The sequence below is a fragment of the Sparus aurata genome, chromosome 15 (genome assembly GCF_900880675.1).
Source record: "Sparus aurata chromosome 15, fSpaAur1.1, whole genome shotgun sequence".
NCBI classification, from domain to species: Eukaryota; Metazoa; Chordata; class Actinopteri; order Spariformes; family Sparidae; genus Sparus; species Sparus aurata.
Window position 1 is genome coordinate 3,608,121 of NC_044201.1, and position 20,870 is coordinate 3,628,990.

General features: G+C 40.9%; 1 protein-coding gene and 1 long non-coding RNA gene across 6 annotated transcripts in view; both read right to left on the minus strand.

Moving 5' to 3' along the window:
- Positions 1–5,461: 5,461 nt before the first annotated feature.
- LOC115596198 (uncharacterized) lies at positions 5,462–7,493 on the minus strand. 4 transcript variants are annotated; one of them, XR_003986858.1, is made up of 6 exons: positions 7,291–7,489; positions 6,452–6,520; positions 6,275–6,367; positions 6,083–6,185; positions 5,799–5,933; positions 5,462–5,674 (listed from the first exon to the last, which is right to left on the minus strand). It is a non-coding gene; the product is annotated as an uncharacterized LOC115596198 (long non-coding RNA). The 4 variants fall into 4 exon arrangements; XR_003986859.1 differs by having other exon boundaries at positions 5,799–6,178; positions 7,291–7,493; XR_003986857.1 differs by having other exon boundaries at positions 5,799–6,185; positions 7,291–7,492.
- A 7,524-nt stretch (positions 7,494–15,017) lies between these two features.
- zswim8 (zinc finger, SWIM-type containing 8) overlaps positions 15,018–20,870 on the minus strand; it is a 50,926-nt gene continuing 45,073 nt past the window's right edge. For both annotated transcript variants that reach the window (XM_030441528.1, XM_030441527.1), the window contains exons 21-26: positions 20,210–20,707; positions 19,900–20,077; positions 19,572–19,745; positions 19,353–19,472; positions 18,983–19,161; positions 15,018–18,109 (exon numbers count right to left, since the gene is read on the minus strand). In XM_030441528.1, coding sequence (XP_030297388.1) covers positions 17,906–18,109; positions 18,983–19,161; positions 19,353–19,472; positions 19,572–19,745; positions 19,900–20,077; positions 20,210–20,707 — 1,353 coding nt within the window. In that variant the 3' untranslated portion in view covers positions 15,018–17,905. The remainder of the gene's footprint in view (positions 18,110–18,982; positions 19,162–19,352; positions 19,473–19,571; positions 19,746–19,899; positions 20,078–20,209; positions 20,708–20,870) is intronic.

Genomic DNA, 20,870 nt, shown 5'->3' on the forward strand with positions numbered 1-20,870 from the left:
AGACTCAGCCACAAACACTATAATGGGAAAGTCTAAGGAGCTCAGCATTGACCTGAAAGAGCACATTATTGATTTGAACAAGTCAGGAAAGTCACTTGAAGCCATTTCAAAGCAGATACAGGTCCCAAGATCAACTGTACAAACAACTGTTTATAAGTATAAAGGTCATGGTACAGTTAGAAAACACAAACTATCCGCTGCTGCTGAGAGAAACCTGGTCAGGACAGTCAAGAGTCAACCAAAAACCACCAAAAAGCAAGACTGCAATGAATGAAGCTGTTGGAAGCGAGGTGACAGTGTCCACAGTCAAGTGTGTTTTACATCAACATGAGCTGAGAGGCTGCCGTACAAGAAAGAAGCTCTTGCTCCAGACGCAGCAGCTTAAAGCTCCACTCATGTTTGCTGCTGATCACAGGGACAAAGAAAAAACCTTCTGGAGGAAAACCCTGTGGTCAAATGAAACAAACATGTAGTTGTTTTGCCACAATGAGCAGCAACAGATTTGGTGGTGTGAAAGGTGAGGCCTTTAACCCCAAGAACACCAAACCTACTGTCAGACATGGTGCTGGCAGTATTATACTGTGGGCTGTTTTGCTGCCAGTGGATCTACTGCTCTAAAGAAAGTAAATTAAATAATGAAGAAGGAGGATTATCTCTTAACCAATGATTAGAATACCTACATTTATTTTCAGCAGATTTGGTATTTTCTTGACCAAATCTGCTGGCTCTAAAATACACAGAGTACTGAAGGAAACTTTGTTTTTTGTGACCAAGTAGTTTGTGTTCCAGTTATTCATCACAGAAAAATGAGTGCTGTAGAAATCACTGGAACTGAAATGTCATGCTTCTGGTTTTGTATTTAGGGTTTTTATTTTGTAATCTTGCCCTCATGTGCTTTTTATTTTCTCTTATTGTGTTATTTTCCCTCCTGTTTTCTTGCTATCAACACCTGTTCTACATCTCCCTTTGTATCATTTCCCTCTTTCTTGTGTCTTCAGCTGTTTTTTCTCCCCTTCCCTGTTTGTAGTTTGTTTCTGTTTACCTCACCTGTGTTGCTCCACCTGCACCTCCTCCCCTCGTTTAGTTGTGGTTATGGATATGGTTTGATGCTCCCTCTCTCTGTCAGTTCGGTACTGTTTCTCACCCGTGTTACTTCCATCATCTTCCAGTGAGTCCCGTGGTATGTTTTCTGGTTAGTGCTCCTGGGTTTATCTTTCTACTTAGCTCTTGTGATTACTGGTTTGAACTTTGCTTTTGATTTGTTCTTGACTCTTGGTTTGTACTTGGTACTCTTGGTTTTCTTGTTATTTTTTTATTTTTTATTTTTTTCCCCAGCTTTAGTTAAGGTCACCTTTTGTTCCTTAATCCTGCCTGCCTACTGTGTGTTGCTGTGTTTGGGTCCTCACCTTTTCACAAAGCGTCTCCCATTACATACATTCTCTTTATTAGTATTTGTACATTTTTGACCCCGACTGTACCTATGAAAGCAACATATTTCAGGTGACCTCTGTTAACAGCACTGTGCTACAGTATTTATTGCTCATGGGCCCTGTTTTATTTCACCCAACAGAACACAGACACAGGCCAGCAGGTTTATAGAGCAATGTGTGTGATGTGTGCCCTGAGGAGACATGGTGCAGAGCCTGAGCCTGACCAAGAGGACATCTGTGTCCTGACCGGAAGAAATGATTCTTCAGTGAAATGGGAAGCATTGCTTTATTTGGAAACTTGGCTTTTTTATTTTCATTTTTTGGACTGATTCTTATCAGAGCTCAAATGCACTTATATAGTCCTGCATAGGATTTCCCCCAAAACCTCAAACTCCAGATTGTTAGATAATGTATATTCCTGCCACTTATATGAATAATGGAGATGAAAAGGGATAATGTGTGTGTGTGTGTGTGTGTGTGAGAGATAATGACTTTATTCCTGTAACAGTGATAGAGATTTGTAGATTTTTAGGGTATGCATTAGTAGGTTTGTGTTAAATGCTTACAATATTTGAAAAAAACATTTTTGAACTTAGAAAATGGTGCACCAGGAAAGAAAAAGATCTAATTTTTGTGCTTGTTTCTGTAATACTCATTTTAACCACAGGAGGCTGCAAAAGAACACTGCAGAGACTGGGGAAACTGGCGCCACAGGTTGTTAATTAAAGCCAAATGGAAAAAAATAAACATTCCAGGCATTAATTTCCACAGAAAGATGCATCTCAGATTTAATTTCACGTCACATCAAATGTGAATTAAAGAGCCACGTAATCATTCAAACCGGCAGTGTTACTTGCGCACTTGCACTTTAGTATTTGCAATAATTATTCCATGACACCTTTCAGTTTTAAAAATATCAGCCAACTAAAATTTTAAAATGGTATTTCCTCAGTCAGTCCATCACATTCTCATTTTTCTGGAGTGCAGTGAAGAGTCTACTGTTTGGTAACTTCATATTGAATAAAATAACTGCAACAGTCAGCCCTCCTGACGTACACTTCAGTGAACTTTCCCCCAGAAAACAGCCTCCCTTCCTGCCACTGAGAGTCACATTTACTGATGGTAATTATGTAATTAAGGGCAAAAAACTTCAGTTTGTCACTTTCCAGGATGCATGCTGGGCCAGGATCTCAATCACAACACATTTAAACAGCATCCATATGATTATAAACTGTCAGTTGATATATGTTTAGATTGACAGGAGGACACCTGGGAAAACATGCTGAGCATGTAAGTGGTGTAAACATAGAAATACTGCGTGCGTAAAGCTGATGGATGCATGGACTTTCACTGTCCCCACGCTTTTTAAGGACAACATGAAATGAAGAATTGATAACAAATGTTTTTCAACCTGCACCAGAATTATGCACTTTCTTCATCATCCTTTTGGTTTTGGCTGTGACTCACTAATTCACTGTACACACCAACTGATGAGAAGGCTGATATTACACAATATTCCCAGAGTGACACTAATGGCAGAGTAGCTCCATGTATGACATTTCCCTTGCCAAAAGAGACATGACAGGCATGTAACATAAAATGCTAACATAGACTGTAATAGATGCATCTGTTTAGAGTGCAGAAAGAAATTACATTTACATTTAGGGCATTTAGCAGATGCTTTTGTCCTAAGTGACTTACAATAAGTAGGGGAGACCGGGGCTAGTTGTCACACGGGTAAGTTGTCACATTGCAATTATTCTCTCCACCAGGGGGTGCAACTAAAAAGTGGAATACTAGTTTTGTTCCTTTACATGTTCAGGTGTCATGTCCTGTCTGAGAAGAGGATAGCACATTGTAAGTTGAGATGAGCACCAAGTAACCATTTTGCACAACCCAAAGTAAAAAATATCAACTTTATATATTTCAAAATAAGCTTCATTCAGACAAAAAATCCTAACAGTGATACATGTGGACTTGTTAGAGGATAGATTAAGACATCCTGTCATACCTCAGTCATTATCCTGTTTTAAACGAACTTTAAGCCACTGCTGGCATTAGCAAACATGGTAGTTTGGGGCAACATGTCTCAGTCATGTTGGGGTAAGTTGTCACACGTGACATGAAGTGATCATCCTTTCGTAGCCATGCCACCTCCACCAACACATTAACTCCTGAGGACATTAGGCCTTACCCAAAAGCTGGTCCAAGAAAAAAAGTTAACCAGCAGAAGAGAAAGAGAAAAACTGCTATTCTCACCAACACACCTGTGAAGGAGGCACTTGAAGCTGAAAGGCAGGCACAAGGGAAAAAAGGCTCTTCAAAAAGAAATTCATGGCAACCAAAACCAAAATACCAAAGAAACAAAGCACAAGGAAGAAACAGAGGGCAGGTACAAAAAGAAAAACTCCAGATGACTCCTCATCGGAAGAAGAAGAGTCCCTGTGCCTGGTCCGTGTAAAGCCATTTGGAAACAGCTGCCCAGGAGAAACCTGGGTGTCAGTGCTTAATATGCAAAGGATGGGCCCATGAAGAATGCACCCCTGGCAAATCAGTCTATGTATGCCAGAACTGTCAGAAATCCTTGTTTTATTAGTTGCAAAATCCAGTGTGACATCTTACCCCATATAGTGAGACAACTTACCCGATGGTGGGGCTACATGTCACATGTTCACACTCTCTATTTGATTGCTTATAACTCTGCACTGACACAAGATATAAAAATGACATGAATACAAAATATATACCTAAGACTTTGGTCTTTCATCTGGTACACATTATTTTTTTACATGATATATTGATTCCAAGAAATATATTAGAGTGTAAAAAGTGTGACAACAAGCCCCGGTCTCCCCTACATTTGTCACAAGAAGGAAACCACTACATATAACCATTGATAAAGTAGCATGAATGCTTTTCATCCTATTTAGGACATGAGTGGTCGTGCACTTCAGCCATTGTTTCTGTAATTCTCATGTTTACCTCTTGTGGTCAAAATGAAGTAAAAAAAAACTGACCTGCAGTGTAAAACAGATATGTTCTTCCTCATCAGATGGATATTCTGTACCTAGGCTGTTGTCACATGTAGCTTTAAATGCAATTAAGACTCTTTAATGGATTTTTAGTAGGGCTGTCAAAGTTAACGCGTTAATAAGGCGTTAACGCAACATCCTCTCAACGGCGTTAATTTTTTTAACGCGCGATTAACGCTCGGTATTTTTTAAAAAAAGAAACGTGCATTGTTTGATTTATGGCCGTCGGTGGCACCTGTAGTCTTGATCCAGAGGGTGGCAGAAGAATAAGAAAGGGAATCAGAAGAAGAAGAAGCAGGGTTGGCGTTCGGGAAAAACAGAGAAGGGTCTAGCTGCAGCCGCAGCCAAGCCAGAGCCGCTCCAAACCATGCCCATTACAAACCACGCCCATACAAAACACGCCCATACAACACTACGGTGGCTGTGGAGGCCCTGAGCACTTAGAAAGCAAACACAAAGGAAACAAAGCAATAACCAGATCATTTTTAACAACTTTAACGGTTGATTCACAACATTAAATGCTTTTCAATGCAAACAATTTGCTTGAAACTATAAATATATACAAAAATAGAAAGTTAAGTAATAAAAAAAAATAAAAGATTGGGATAAAATATTAATCTGATAAAAGATTAGATAGGCCTGCTAAATCTGGTGCATGCATCTTTTCATTTTTTATATAAGTGACTAATGTATGTGCACAAGGTTATTTTAAACTCAATAAAATAAAATATTTACAATAATAATAATAATAATTAGTAGTAGTCATTTCAATTAAAATAGGTTGTTTCCACCAGCCGTTTTTCTAAGAGCCACACTGTCACAGAGCTTGGCCTACTACATCAGATGCCATAATTATCACTCTAAGGTGATGATTTCTTATGGGTTAACAGAAAAGACTGCTGGCCCTTTGACACAAATAAAATGTATTTATGTATTTATAAATATGACCATACACAGGTCTTTAAAATATGTACCTCAAAACACAAAAGTTGAGACAAATGAATTAGCCAGCAACAACTTTTATTGGCAAAAAAATAAAACATTATCATTTCACAGACTATTTTTTAATTCATCCTACATACATTCTAAAGCGTCTTTAAAAACTCCTCAGAGTCCAGAGCTCTTCTGAGTTTTTCAGCATATTTTTCTAGTTGCTGTTTTGCCTGCTTGCTCATGTTGTTTGTCATGTAATGAGCCAACAGCCGTTTTTCACTGATGAGACAAAATGGAAGAAAATAGCGATTAGTAAAAGGAAATTAACACGGAAAGGCTGTCATAAACAAGGTAAAAAACAATACTTATAGGTATTAGCACTCTCCTTATGTATGTAGCATACCTCAAGTCATACTGCAGTCCACATTTATACACTTCTGTCGCTCTGTCAATGGAAAATGCATGGACAGCTGAAAGGGCATGGACTGTTGCCTGTGTCATGAGCCCATGAGGATGTAACTTTTCATGTGATGACCGCCTGTAAATATATATATTTCTTAGGAGAATGCTCAAAATAAATGTACGAACACTAGGCTAACAGAAAATGTTTCACTTAAATCATTCATTTAACATATTTGGACCAAAATGAGTTACACTATGTGACTTAACTTCCATTTTCAAACTCACTTCAAGATGTTGCACTTGACTGTTATCCTGAGTGATGAACGTTACATGAAGGTCACTAGTGACTTTTCTATGGTGTTCAGCTTGCTGAGCCCTTTCCTAAAATCTGATCAAACAGCATTCATTAAACGTAATTATTCTGGTTAAGTATATCAAATAAGATTTGTTGTTTGTTGATCCTTTGCATGTCCTCACCACAAGCCTGTGGAAAGATGCGTCTTCACTCAGGATCCCAACGTCTCTGGTTGTGGTGACCACATCATGTTAGTCCATGCTGCCATTATAGTCCTTAATCAAGACACACAAAGTCATGGCTTAGTGCACAGCTGTGAACACTGGATATGTTGTTCTCTTGGGTTAATCTTCACTCACATTAACATGCTCTCTGGGTGGAAAGCTGTAAGGCCTCTTGCTGTACATGTGGTCGATGTCCTGTGGACTCTGAAGAAAGCAAACCATAATTGTGTCAGTTTGTTTTATGGGGATCCAGGTAGGATTGACATTTGCACTTAAAATTATCGCACCCCCATTGCAAATTAGGTTTATTGACAAAATGTACAAACTTTCTGCTTTTTACAATAAACAAATCAAACATGAACAATTTAAATGGATTCAAGAATACATCTGTCATTTTTGCAATAAATGTATTTGTATGTCACTTTCTGACATGCACTTAAACGTCACCGTTAATAAATCTCTAGCCAGTACAGTTATTTGAAGTGATATAAAACATGACCCTATTTTTTAATGTTTTTGTGTGTCAAAATAACAAATTGATATGTTGAGTTAAATGACAATATTCTGCGTCTACGTGCCGTGTTCCCTCAATACTTCTGTTATCATCCCTTGCTCAGTCATTAATCTGATTTTCATAACGTAAAAGACGACACAAAATGGGTTTGCTTACGCACATTTTCAGTGTATCGGTTTGACGAAATGTGTTGTTTTTTTTTTTTTACAAATAGTCCGGTGTCTTTGAAAAACAGTCATTAATGCTCTTTCTGCCTGGCAAAAGACGTCTCAAACATTAAATTAAACGTCAACATCTTCCCAAAATGTAAACGACCTAACCTGAAACGGCATCTCCATCTTGTCTGCCTACAGGCGCTGCTGACAACTGCGGTTGGCGAACGTACGGTTAAAATGACATTAAGTGTTCAATGTTTACACCTCCTAACCGGGAGCTTAAAAATAATATAAATGCGTCTCACCTGAACTGGCATTGCCGTCTTGTCTTGGCTGCATTTTCCTTCTTCTTCTTCTTCTTCTTCTTTGACTGCTTGCATTTGCTGCTGTGAGTTTAATCGTCCTTCCCGGCCACCGTAGCAACACGTAGGCGTAGTTTGTAGAGGCGTGGTTTGTATGGGGCGTGGTTTGTAGTGGCTTCGGGGGTCGCAGTGGCTGCAGTTGGGTATTATTGGAGGAAACACGGTGGACTGAAAAGCGAAAGTGAAAGTAAATGGAGAAAGGACTTAGGAACGGCAAATTCACTTTCAAAACACTGCCAGATGGTTCGGTCGATACACAAAAGTTATCTGCATGTACTGTCGACGTTTGCCCTTTCTTATGTTGTTAAAATTATTAAGAACATGAAAAAATACATTAAGGTACATTTAGAACAGAAAAAAAAAATTGCGATTAATTTGCCATTAATCGCAATTAACAATAGACAAAAAGTGATTAATCGCGATTAAAAAAATTAATCGTTTGACAGCCCTAATTTTTAGCATTAATGTGATCAATAAACATCATACATCATTTTTGTATAGCAAAATATTGGATTTATATTATATGTACTGACTGGGTAACCCAGAATGTTGGATGTGTTTCATTTAGTATGTAACATATCCGTAGTTTTGCAGTTGTTTTTTTGTATTATATTTTCTGCATATAAATCCTCCAGAATTTGACATTATTTACATTTGCCATTTAAGTACTTCGAACACTTTCCAAGAGCATAAAAGATACCTTCATATGAAATGCTTGCATTATTTCCCTTTTATGATAGAGACGGCACAGATTACATATATTGTTACATATACTGTATAAAATCATGTTGCATAACTGTGAGCCCACTAATGTGTAGGGTGGCCTGTAGTGCCATAGATATAGATGTTAATGCCCTTTTGGATGCTGGACCATAGTCAACTTTTTCACCATATTAGACTGGGCAAGACTCACCTGTAAAAAATACAAGCTGTGACCTGTGACAAATACATGGGGAAGCTGCAGTTCTGCAGGTTTAAAAGCATGATAAGGTTTGAATTTCTCAGCAAATTTCAATGATCAGTTTTTATATTCAAGGGCATATGACCTATGTACATCTCATAGAAAAAAACAACGCATCCTTGTAGTAGTACACAGCATATTACAACACAAGAGTGTATTATAATATATACATATATATATGGGTCATTCTATGAAAATGGTATCTTTCCTGTCCCTGCATTACTCACCAGGGAATACACTCCAAAATTTTAAACATTGACACAAAATATACATGTTTTGTTGTAATTGAAGTGTGTTCTTGTTATTAAACCACACATAAGACAGTTATAATGCACATTTTTTTATATATATCTTGAAGAGCATGGTTAGCGCCATGAATATGGCTTGTCCCTTCGGTAAGGAGTCATGGTTTAGTGACATATTTTGAATGTAAATTAATGTTTTTCTCCTGTTTTAAAGATCATAATACAAAGTAAAGTGTTATAGTTATTTAGTTTAATACTAAAAAAACTAAAAACATAAATAAATAATTATAATAGTTTACAAAAAATAGCTGTCCCTTGATTTCATGTCATTGGTGTTACTATTTGTAAAAAACAATATTTTGAAAAACTGCTTCATCCCTGCAAACATCTTCTTGGGTCAAGAGGTCATTTGAGGTGTGTCCATTTTGAAGAGCACATGGCAAGTCAGCACCTTCTCTTCATATGATGACAATTTTAAGAATTAACTCGTAATTTCATGTGAAGACTTAAGATGTGTCACTGGTGTTACAGATTTTATAGTAAGGGGAAAGGAGATTTGATTAAAATAATTGATCAAATTGTATGATTAGCTGATATATTTATAAGTTAAGAGGTGTGGTATTGCCTGCAATGTCCACCATCTTGAATAGGTCAGCTTGTCTGTCGATGTGTCACTGGTCTTACTGTCACTGGTGTTACTGTTCTAGTTAGTAACACCAGTGACCAGTGGGTAACACCAGTGACAATCATTAGCACCATTAATCCCTTTCCCCCAAATAAATAGATAGGTCAGCATTTACATAAAACAGACTTATTAGCATTTCATTGCTGACTCAATATTGTAACCATATGACTTTCCTTTGTATAGATATGGCAAAGTTGAGTGCTGCTGAAAAGCAAAGACTCTACAGACAGCGCAGTGATGCTGTCCCTGGACGCAGAGCAGCGTACCTTTAAAAAAAACTCAATGAACTTACTTAAAGTGATATTCCGACGTAAATTTAATCCATGGTCTAACACACCGTGACACCGAGTAAGACCCCGCCTCGAGAGATCAAGTTTTCCGACCACTAGCTATTGGCTAATGGCGGGTCAGGCAGGCAAAGCACAGAGAGAAAGTCAGTACAGGAAAAACTCTGTTGACCCCTCCACCCACTCCAAGCTAATATGAATAAAACAAGTCATTAATGTGAAAATATTTGAGGTGAAATACAAATAAACTGATAACATCTGTTTGAAACATCTTCAGTTGTGCCATTTTCTTCACATTATGTCACTGGTGTTACTGTATGGCATATTGGTGTTCTGGCATCAGAGTTGTCCATTTTATTTGAATATGTTTTTTGTATCTAGCTAACTGTTGCAACATTCATTAGTAAACATTTTAAGGATATGATATTTCAAATTTGAAGACTCAATGCCAATTAATTCTAAAGTTATGTAAAAATCTGAATGACAGAAATTGAAAAACATCACATTATGATACTGTACACATAAATATTTAAACTAAACTGGTACTCATTTTAAAAAACGTCTTAATAATGTCATTAACCTTTTCTTTCTTTGATTATATATGCTAATTAAATTGTCCAATTACATCCCAGGAAGCCTGAATTATGATCTAAAACATCGGTAACACCAGTGACAAAAAGGCAGAACAAGCATTTTTTAATATAATGTAATAAAAATATTAAAATGCATTAAGCTGTAATTTATGTTGATTTATAATGGTAAGTGGTTAACTGTTATGTGACCATGTTTTAGCTGTTAAAAAAAGAATACAAATAAAACATGAAATTGCTGTTCAAAAAGCAACCATTTTCATAGAATGACCCATATACTATAAATGGTGTGTATATACACCTTCAAAGGCTCTCCCATCAGCAGGTCAGGGAGAAATGCCACACTATGACAAAAAAAACAGGCAGTGGTCATGTCCCCCACTCTACAGACACCCGAAGCCTCTGACCTAAAAGGTCTAGAAACAGCCATCTCCCCAACACTGGTTGTTGCAATACTTAAACCTTGCCTTGTCGGTTGCCTCTAGGCTGAGGTGAGAGAAGGAATAATCTTAACTCAAGCATCTTCTCCCTGTGAGATCGACTGCCACATGAAGCATTGATTAAACAGATTGGGAGCAAAACACAGTGTTCCATACAGGAACTCTAAGCCATCGCATCGGAAAATATCAGAAACAGATGGCTAATTTCTTGGCCTTGGACAAATTGCCTTCTTACCCTGGGCAGGCATGGTCCCAATCCGCTGCCTGATAGCCTCTACTGAAGTCCTCGGTGTACTCATAAAGATAAAATGAAAGCGTACCCACTCTGGACAGGTTTAGATGAGACAATTTTTCTGTGGTTGGACCCAAAGGCAAAATATTTGAGTATTGTTCAATGTGATGGTACTATGTGGCAAGGTGCCCAAATTTCTTAATTCCTTCCTAAGACATATTACAATCAGGCTGATTGTTTTGATGGAGGGAGGGCAAGGAATCTTGCAGTGCTGGAAAAGTTCTGCAAAGATGATGAGCCTCTTGAGAAATGTCATGGCTTCTCATCGGGGATGAGTGGCCCCAAGTATGCCCTTACTTGTTGCCCCCCAAGGTCATTCAATGGCACCTCTGTCCAATTGACCGGGACAAGTGAGTCAGAAAAATATCTGGGGGTCAGGTTTAACCTATATGCATGGGAATCCTGACACATCTATATCACCACATATAATTTATATCATAATATATAATAATGCAAATATATATATATATATATATATATATATATATATATATATATATATATATATGTATATATATATATATATGGTTTTATCTGCAATTATCTATCCTTGAGTTTACCTGTATAGTCACGGCTATAACAATTTAGAAAGGAGACTGACTGCCAGTATCTCACTATTCATTTTGTATTTGCCGTTTCATTAATTTTTTTCATAAAGCTGCACTTGCAGCTGTTAGGCCCAAAAAACTTCTCCTCACTGCAGCAACATGAGGTTCTGCCAGTATTCCAGCCCAGTTAGCACCAGCAGCTGCAACTCAAAGCTTGCCAGCTAACTCCACAATCTGAGGAACACCAAGTAAGTTAGCACCAGCCTGCTATCTCTGCAAAGCAAAGGAGCAACTAGTCTCCTCCACATGCAGTCTTTCTTTGATTCAGATTTTGCACAGCAAGAACAGCACTGTTCAACATTGGGATTATAACCTTCTCCTGCTTTGCTCATAAGCCAAGGAACCACTCGCACTTTTTCTTCAAAGACTGGTAAAGTTAAACTGGGCCTAGATAGCACACAGCATAGAATTACATTGCTAAGCACATGAAAACTCAGAGCTTCACTTCACAGGGTAAGTCAACTCAGGGTTCAGGTTTTGACTCAGAGTTTGTTAAACTTGCTTCCTGAAACAGGCCCCAGGTCACCAGAATGGGATGTGTCTACAACTTATTTCATATTGCAGAGTATGAGGAGGAGTGAAGTTGGCTGTGAAAGTCCAATACAGGACACAGAGTCAGTGATGTCGTCACAGTACACCAAGTTTATTGAACACAAGCTTCAAACCTGCAAGATTTGGGGGTCATTTGAGGGCACCTGAAACAAACTGTGGATACTGCACTAAATATACAGAAATATAAATGCGAATCTTTGTTTTTGCTCCCATTTCTCTCACAAGTTGAAGTAAACAATGTTATAATGTTTTTTTTGTTTTTTTTAATTACTTCTTTCAGATGATGAGCACACATTTGTTAAAATCCAGTAAGATAAGCCATCCACCTGACAGGTGTGGCAAATCAAGATGCTGATTGAACAGGATTCAGGCACAGGTGACCAGCATACCAGCACCAGCATGGGTTACTGGTGATAGGATGTTGGTGATAGGATGCTGGTGATAGGATGTTGGTGATAGGATGTTGGTGATATGATGCTGGTGATATGATGCTGGTGATAGGATGCTGGTGATGGGATGCTGGTGATGGGATGCTGGTGATGGGATGCTGGTGATATGATGCTGGTGATATGATGCTGGTGATGGGATGCTGGTGGTATGATGCTGGTGATGGGATGCTGGTGATATGATGCTGGTGATGGGATGCTGGTGATATGATGCTGGTGATATGATGCTGGTGGTATGATGCTGGTGATGGGATGCTGGTGATATGATGCTGGTGATGGGATGCTGGTGATATGATGCTGGTGATGGGAGGCTGGTGATGGGATGCTGGTGATATGATGCTGGTGATGGGAGGCTGGTGATGGGATGCTGGTGATGGGATGCTGGTGATAGGATGCTGGTGATAGGATGCTGGTGATAGGATGCTGGTGATAGGATGCTGGTGATATGATGCTGGTGATGGGATGCTGGTGATAAGATGCTGGTGATAGGATGCTGGTGATGGGATGCTGGTGATAGGATGCTGGTGATAGGATGCTGGTGATGGGAGGCTGGTGATGGGATGCTGGTGATGGGATGCTGGTGATAGGATGCTGGTGATAGGATGTTGGTGATAGGATGCTGGTGATAGGATGCTGGTGATAGGATGCTGGTGATATGATGCTGGTGATAGGATGCTGGTGATAGGATGTTGGTGATAGGATGCTGGTGATAGGATGCTGGTGGTATGATGCTGGTGATGGGATGCTGGTGATAGGATGCTGGTGATGGGATGCTGGTGATAGGATGCTGGTGATAGGATGTTGGTGATAGGATGCTGGTGATAGGATGCTGGTGATAGGATGCTGGTGATAGGATGTTGGTGATAGGATGTTGGTGATATGATGCTGGTGATATGATGCTGGTGGTATGATGCTGGTGATGGGATGCTGGTGATAGGATGCTGGTGATGGGATGCTGGTGATAGGATGCTGGTGATAGGATGTTGGTGATAGGATGCTGGTGATAGGATGCTGGTGATAGGATGCTGGTGATATGATGCTGGTGATAGGATGCTGGTGATAGGATGCTGGTGATAGGATGTTGGTGATAGGATGCTGGTGATAGGATGCTGGTGATAGGATGTTCAGAAAGGTTTTTCCAGCAGGGCATATACCCACATCAGTGAGAACGTGATACAAGAACCACCATTGTTTCTTCGTTCTACCAGACACAAACGCACACACACTTGTGTGTATATAGTACATGTTAGATTACATGCTGTCTTTTTAATATTGTACAAGATCGAATGTTGCCAACCTCTACTCTGTCAACAACTCCAAAATCCCTTGACCATTACAGCTGTAATTTTGGTTGTAGTTATTAAGTTAATTATTTATCAGAGCTACAAACAGCTTAGTACCTTTGTCTGAGACTGATTTGGTCAATAGATAGATAGATAGATAGATAGATAGATAGATAGATAGATAAATGGTAATATGAAATTATATATATAACTTCATATTTACCAAATATTTCGCCCTGCTCAGGACCTCAGTACAAATAGTCCCTAAATGTTATTGCTGACCAGTGTCCCAGAATCATCCTTCCTGAGCCATCTACTAATACAGAGTATGACTCCAAGGTTTGATCTCAGTAGCAGGGGAACTTTGCTGACCTTCAACAGCACGTTCCATACTCCAGTTGGTCGGCCTACATACTATGTCTCCTCTGCCATGTTAAGGAGACAGGAGTCTGGCTGTGGGGAAGGCAGTGCTCAGTACCCAGGAAGAATTATAGATGATTTCCGAGAGTGCTTGGCAGGTCTACATGACTCCCAGTCTTAGTGCTGGTCTCTTTACGGTAGGTGAGCCCTGAAGTGTCAACCTACACTTGGACCTCAAATGTCAGCCAGTCAGACAAGGCGGGTAGAGTGTGAGACATGCTGAGGATGGCTGAACCTGTGGAAAGCTTCTGAACTACTTTTCCCAGGTTTTTGATCTGTGCGCTGAGTTGATCCGCCTCCATCATACACGGTTACCTGAGTTGTTTCAGTCTGTAATCGATCTCCCAGATCTTAAGGTTGAGATCCTAGATGCACAGCTTTAAGTTCCATTGCAGCTAGAAGGGTTTCATGTTTTTGCATCAAGTCCAGTTCGTTGTGCAGTTGCATCAATCGACCGCTAGAGGGAGGGACGTGCTGGTCTACAGAGATGGGCTGCTCATAATCATTTGCTGATGTCACTGATGGGCTCCAGTTGCCTGGGCCAATAAGGTCTTCGTCCTGATAGCCTGTGTGTGAGCTAAGGATGAATGAAAATGTGGAAATGTCTTGTGTACTGCTGGGGAAAAAAAGGACAATTTTAGTCCTGTCTGATTATGGTATAAATTACGCTACTGCTCCCTCGTGTGGCCACTGCTGAGTGTGCAGGCAGCCTCAGGAGCATAATGCGTCTCTCCTCTGTAGGGAAAATGACTGAAAAACTCCTACTAAACCCCACACAGCACTCACAGCACGTCGGTGTTTTGAATTATCTTTATTAAGTAAACTCTACAATTTTAGTATTGCTTTTATCTTTTTTTTTTTAATTCATTTCACTAAATTAGAACCTTTTGCAATCAGCACATATAGAATTTTTCAATCAAGCTACACTTTTTGAGGAATACAAAAATATCACAGTACATTTTCTACTAAGTCACCTTCACCTGTGAGGTCCAGAGCCAATCAGAGAGGCAGGTTCAGAACCACAGCAGCTGCCTAGACGGAGATGGAACGTCAACATGTTTGAAAGTAACAGCACCATGGTCTATGAGCTAACCACATTGAAGAAAGAGGCCCCTCAAACACACTCATGTGTCTGATTTCCGACAGCTCCAGGTCAGTGTTTGGACTTGTGTGCATTACAGAGCTCATTTAAGAAGGGCTTTTCAGGGCCAAACAACGGCTGGGTCTCATTTATAGGGCCATTATGGTCTCTGAAGGTGTGGCTTTGGAGGTATCCCTGTGTGAGACGGTCTACAGAGGAAACATTATGAAGGCATTGCAAAATTACAGCTGTAGCCTTATAAAGACAAGAGAGTGACACACAGTGAATTTTGGAATAGTAAAAACCTCTAGGAGTTTTCGAATCAAATAGAAGGAGATGGTGAAAATGAGACACAGCCACTGTCTGGGCCCTGTAGTCTTACCCAATATGTGACATGCTTCCCACTGAAAACACACATTTGCCAAACCAACTATTAAACTCTCAATCACCTATCTCAGAAAAACAACATACTTGTTGAAAACACTTCCAGTCATACCTAAATCTCAGCTTGATGCAGCTTTTTCAAGTTCGTTTTTTCGTGTGACCAGAATGGTGTCATTACTGACCCCTGTGACCGATGGGGGGATAAAACAAGTGGTAGTGTCTAACAGAGGGGGCAGTAAACTCATTCTTGGTTGGAGCACCAGAACAGGGATGCGAGGAAAGAAGACTTTATCACGGGGATCATGGTGAATTTGCTCACATCACTGAAACAGCTGACTAGCTCCAAAACGTGCAGTCCTACATTTAATTAATATCACCACAACCTGCACCTTTCTTGTGGGAATGTCTTTTGTATCAGGTTTGAGGAAAGGCTATGGATTCCAAACTAAATGAAAGACAGATGGATGGGGCTCCTAACATTCATTTATCCTTTATTTATGAAGGGGGACCCTTATTTAAGTTTGATTGTTTTTCACTATGACTTGTGTGTCCTATCTGACATGAATATTTGTTCCCTAACAAAATGTATGGTGAAGTGATAGCAGTATGTTTTGATGATTATCAGGATAATACTGTGAATTATTTTGGCCAGGATAATCAAGACATTACATTTTCATCTTGTCTCATGCCTATACCAGAATGAAGTGCACCTAAAATTGTACTTGAACTGTTTTCAAACTCTATGTTTCAGTCTTACAAGATGGAACACTTGGAAACAGAAAGATAAGCACCAGCACTTTGAATAGTTTGGCAAATGTACATCTGGGGAATTTCACCATGTCCAATACAGGGCAGTTCACAGCTGCTTTCCTATACTTCTCAATGGAAGCATCTGAGACTGTTGATGCATTTGAATTAGTCAGTGATTAGGATGCTGAAAAGAAAGGCTGGGTATGGAATCTCAATACTTTTTGAGTGCACACTGATTAGTGTGTGTATTACTCAGTATTATCAACTGATGGCAATAAATGCTTGGGTGTATTTTAAGTTACACTGTTTTTAATGTAATTCCTAATTTAGTTTTGTACTAGATTTTATTAAAGCTCAGATTCAGCACAATTGTGTTTAGACAGCATTACAGAGTGAATTTAACTTATTTTGTTTAATGTCTAGAAATATTGTGTAGAAAAGCATATTTAGATTTAGCATAAAAGACATCAAAAAAACACATTTGTTGCTTACTAAAAATTTGTGGAGCCTCTAATGGGACATGAGCAGAAACCACCCCAGAGACTTTGGTGAGCACCACAATCTGCTTGGAGAAAAGATGTTTTAAGTCTTAAAAAGGTCCAAATCAAAACATGTAAATGATACCCAGCCTTATTGACAAGTTATAACTTAGGACTGATCCAGATGTAGTGACTGTTGCACACTCAGTGCTTGGAGCAGTGGTTAGGTAGCCTCTGGTTTTGGTCTGGAGCTGTGTTCGAATCACTCCTCAGGCAGGCTGAAATGTAAATATGGATCCCACACAACAACAACAGCACCTTTAACATTCTCTCATTCTCTTCCCATTCCTCTCTGCATACATGTTATATTCTATACAAAATATATATAAAAAAAATGAAACAAAATACTGAAAAATCCCCACTCGTACTCACAATATAATTTTTCATTTTAAACCTTTTTTTTCTCCTTGCAAATCTTCTCGTCTCCCACTCTGCAAAGATTCAGATCCATAGTGACAAGCTTTTGGCAAACGAGGCCTTGCAGCACCTACCACTCTGGACAGGAATGTTGCAGCATGAAAATGAGCCACACTTAGTGGTTTCACTCAAAACAGAATGAAACAAAACTACAAAACACTTGAAAGGAAGTGAGGATGGAGGCTGAGAGATCCCCGTCAATGTCTTCAGTTTAGGGGAAATGGAAGAGACAGGTTAGATGAAGAAAGATAGGAGCACACTTTAATTCCACAGTTACACAAACATGAACCATGATAAAACAAGAGTGAGGAGTCTGTCAAGAACAGAGGAGAGCAGGAGGTTGACCTGGCGTCTCCTCTGAGGTCTGGGTCAGGGGTACCGGAGCTGATTGTACTGCCTGTGTGCTGTGTTTGTTTGTGAGTCCACATAGCAGGGAGCAGGGTCCCTGATAGAACCAGACAGCATGAATGTGGCCAGCTCAGTGCAATGGCAGTAGCAATGCTGGAGGCTTAAGAGCCGCTGGATGGGATTCCCGAAGTCCAGGCCAGAGCCAGCATGCTCCCCACTGAGCAGCACGCTCAGGGGGAGAAGGTTGCCATCTCCAGGGAGATGCGCTGCCACAGCTCCTTGGTCTGCTTGCCTCTCTTCAGGTTCTGCAGCACGTCGTTGAACTGCATCATACCCACAGGGGTCAGGCAGAAAGCACCTCGAGCACTGCGGATGATGTTGACAAAGTCATCGTAGTCGGCAGGGGTCAGGTGGATGAGCCGATGGTGGATGTACTGCACAGAGACAGAGGGAGGTGAGTCTACAGGCAGCCTGATGGACAATTCAGAGATTCTGAGACAGCAACATAGACAAGAAGCTTGTGCTCATTACAGTGCAGTCCATTAACATTACTGGTGTCCTCCTCAGCTGGACAGTAATGTTAGCTAGATAGCCTCTCATGCATGCAGGGTTTCCCCAACATGTAATTGACTGTGGCGCACCGCCACAGCAAAATAAAAACCGCCACACCTTCAAAATTCAGGCATAAATAAATCCAGAGTTAGAGAAAGGAGATATTTTACCGTCGTCTTCCACCGCAGTCTTTGACGTTAACTAGCATGTTGGATATTTCGCTTGAAGCTCATATGAAATATAAATGCTTATCATTTGTGTCGCTAATAAAGACTGATGATAAGTGACGCCTTGAAAGTGGCAATCGTAAAACCCGACCCACCTCTCCAGGCGTCCGACCCGATCCGCATCTGTGTCCGACACGGTACATTATTTTTCACCCGTGCAGGACTCTGACTTAGATAACTCCTCTCTTAAAACAAATAATAAGAATAGTATTTCTTTACAATAGTAGATGAATCTTCATTCCAAGCCCATGTAGGGGAGTTCATGATGGCTGTGTGAGAGCATTACAACCAGAGAAAAAAAATGAAATTCCCTAAGTAGCCTATGACATAAGTATAAATATTACCCCCCCAGCCTCAGAAAATACTGGGGGAAACACTGTGCATGTGTAGATGAACAAAGCACCTACTCTGACCAACTCACTGCAACTGCTGGAATGTAAACCAAGAATGACTATTGACCTATTTACGGACATTCTTCTGCGATCAAATTGCAGCTGGGGCTGCAGTGTGAATGCAGATGTGTTGTACCTGCAGGTAGGCCTGTTGGCAGCGCTGGACGAGCTGATGGAACGCAGGTGTTCGGAGGTGGGCATGGATGTGGGCGGGGTTCAGCCTCTGGAGAGCCTCCATGATGATCTCCTGCAGGACAAATGGACTGAGGACACCTTTTGCTGCTCCCACACAGAACTGGTACACATAGTTGACTCCTGACAGGAAGAGAGGAGAAAACAGATTGATATGTACAAAAGGAAAAGACACATTTTCCAATCTGCTGTTGTGTGCTTACATACTCAAATATGATGCCTAAACAATCCATACATCATTTAACAAAAGAATGTACTCATGTATCAGCCAAATCATCCCTCATTTTTGTCCATTAATTCCTGCGCAGACTCACCTAGTCTTGCAGCAAGTCCCAGCAGCCACTTGACGTCCTCAGTGTATGGTGGGCTCCTGGAGAAGTTGTTGGGGTGGTCGTTGTGAGCCCTCCTGCCCAGCATCTCCAACGCCAGCATGCCTTGAAACAAAAGATCACATTTACTCAGCTAACTTTACTATAGCTGTACTATATGGAAATTGCTCAGTGAAATCTAATCATACAACTCAAACTACTGACCAACTCTGTAGGCAGAGTGCAGGTAGTGCAGGCCCTGTTGGCTGATTGGCTGGTTGTGCTGCTCGTCCTCTGCTGGGAAAGGAGTGCTGACCAATGAGCCGGGCTGGGAGGACAGCGAGGGGAGAGATGCTCCCTGTATGGCCTGGATGGTGGGGCCTGCGTGGACACTGCCTACTGTAAAACAAGACAGGAACATCGTACTGTTGAGCATTAACCCATCCCATGGTATTATCACATTGGTAAATGTACAGTAATGTTGCCTAAATTTAGAAGAAAACTGCTGTTTTTGCTGGGGTTAAACACAGACAACACACAGTGTAGTCCTGACCTGCTACAGTGGTGCTCAGCGGTAGGCCGGTCTCCGTGTGGTAAGGATGGACGGCGATCTGAGTCATGGACGGTACAGGGACACCAGGGAAGGTCACAGCTGTGGCTGCCATAGGGGGCTGGGGGCCAGTGGCCACTGAGAATGGGTACTGGGCACCAATGAAAGCTGGGTGCATTCCCTGAAAGGGTGTCAAAAGTTTCGATACTTAAATACTAATTCGATATTTTGCATATTCATGTGAAAACAACATCAAAACTCTACTTTATCATTTGACCAAAAGTCCACTGATTGTATAAGGGAAAGTTCTCACCTGTGGATATGCAGCTCCTGACACAGGGAAGACTGTGGGACGGGGGACGTGCTGCAGAGGATGTCCCAGGTACTGTGGGGTGCAGACGGTGGGGAGATGGGCCTGGATGGTGGTGTAGGGGTGGAGGCCTTGGCTGTGGGGGTGAGCCATGGCCTGCCCTGGCATGGCGTGGGACTGGTAAATGGTGGAGCCTACAGAGATGACAGGTACGACGGCTGCTGCAGTGACTGAGGCTGTGACGGCTGCCATCCCCTGAGACTCCATGTTGGCTCCAGTGTCGAGGACAACACAGCTGGTCTCTGGGGGCCTCCTGCCTGAACCCCCGTTGGCCCCGCAGCGCCCAGAGGTCTCTCTCAGCTGGCCTGAGCCCCCGCCCACTGACTGCTCATACAGCCAGTACCACTGGTGAGCCACCTCAAAGAGAACCTCGGGGTAAACACCTCCACCTTTGGCTGCTTCCTCTACTGCAATGCATGCCTTCTCCAGCATTACATTGTCCTGAAGAAAGACAGTGACAGATGTGGACAGATGGTAAGGGAGGATATATGAGGAGCAAAGAAGAGATAACTATGGATGGATTTATTTACAACAATAAATCATGTATAGTTTTTATTCACTGTTTAGTCTTTAGCAGGTTTCATCTTTTTAGACTTTCACTGAT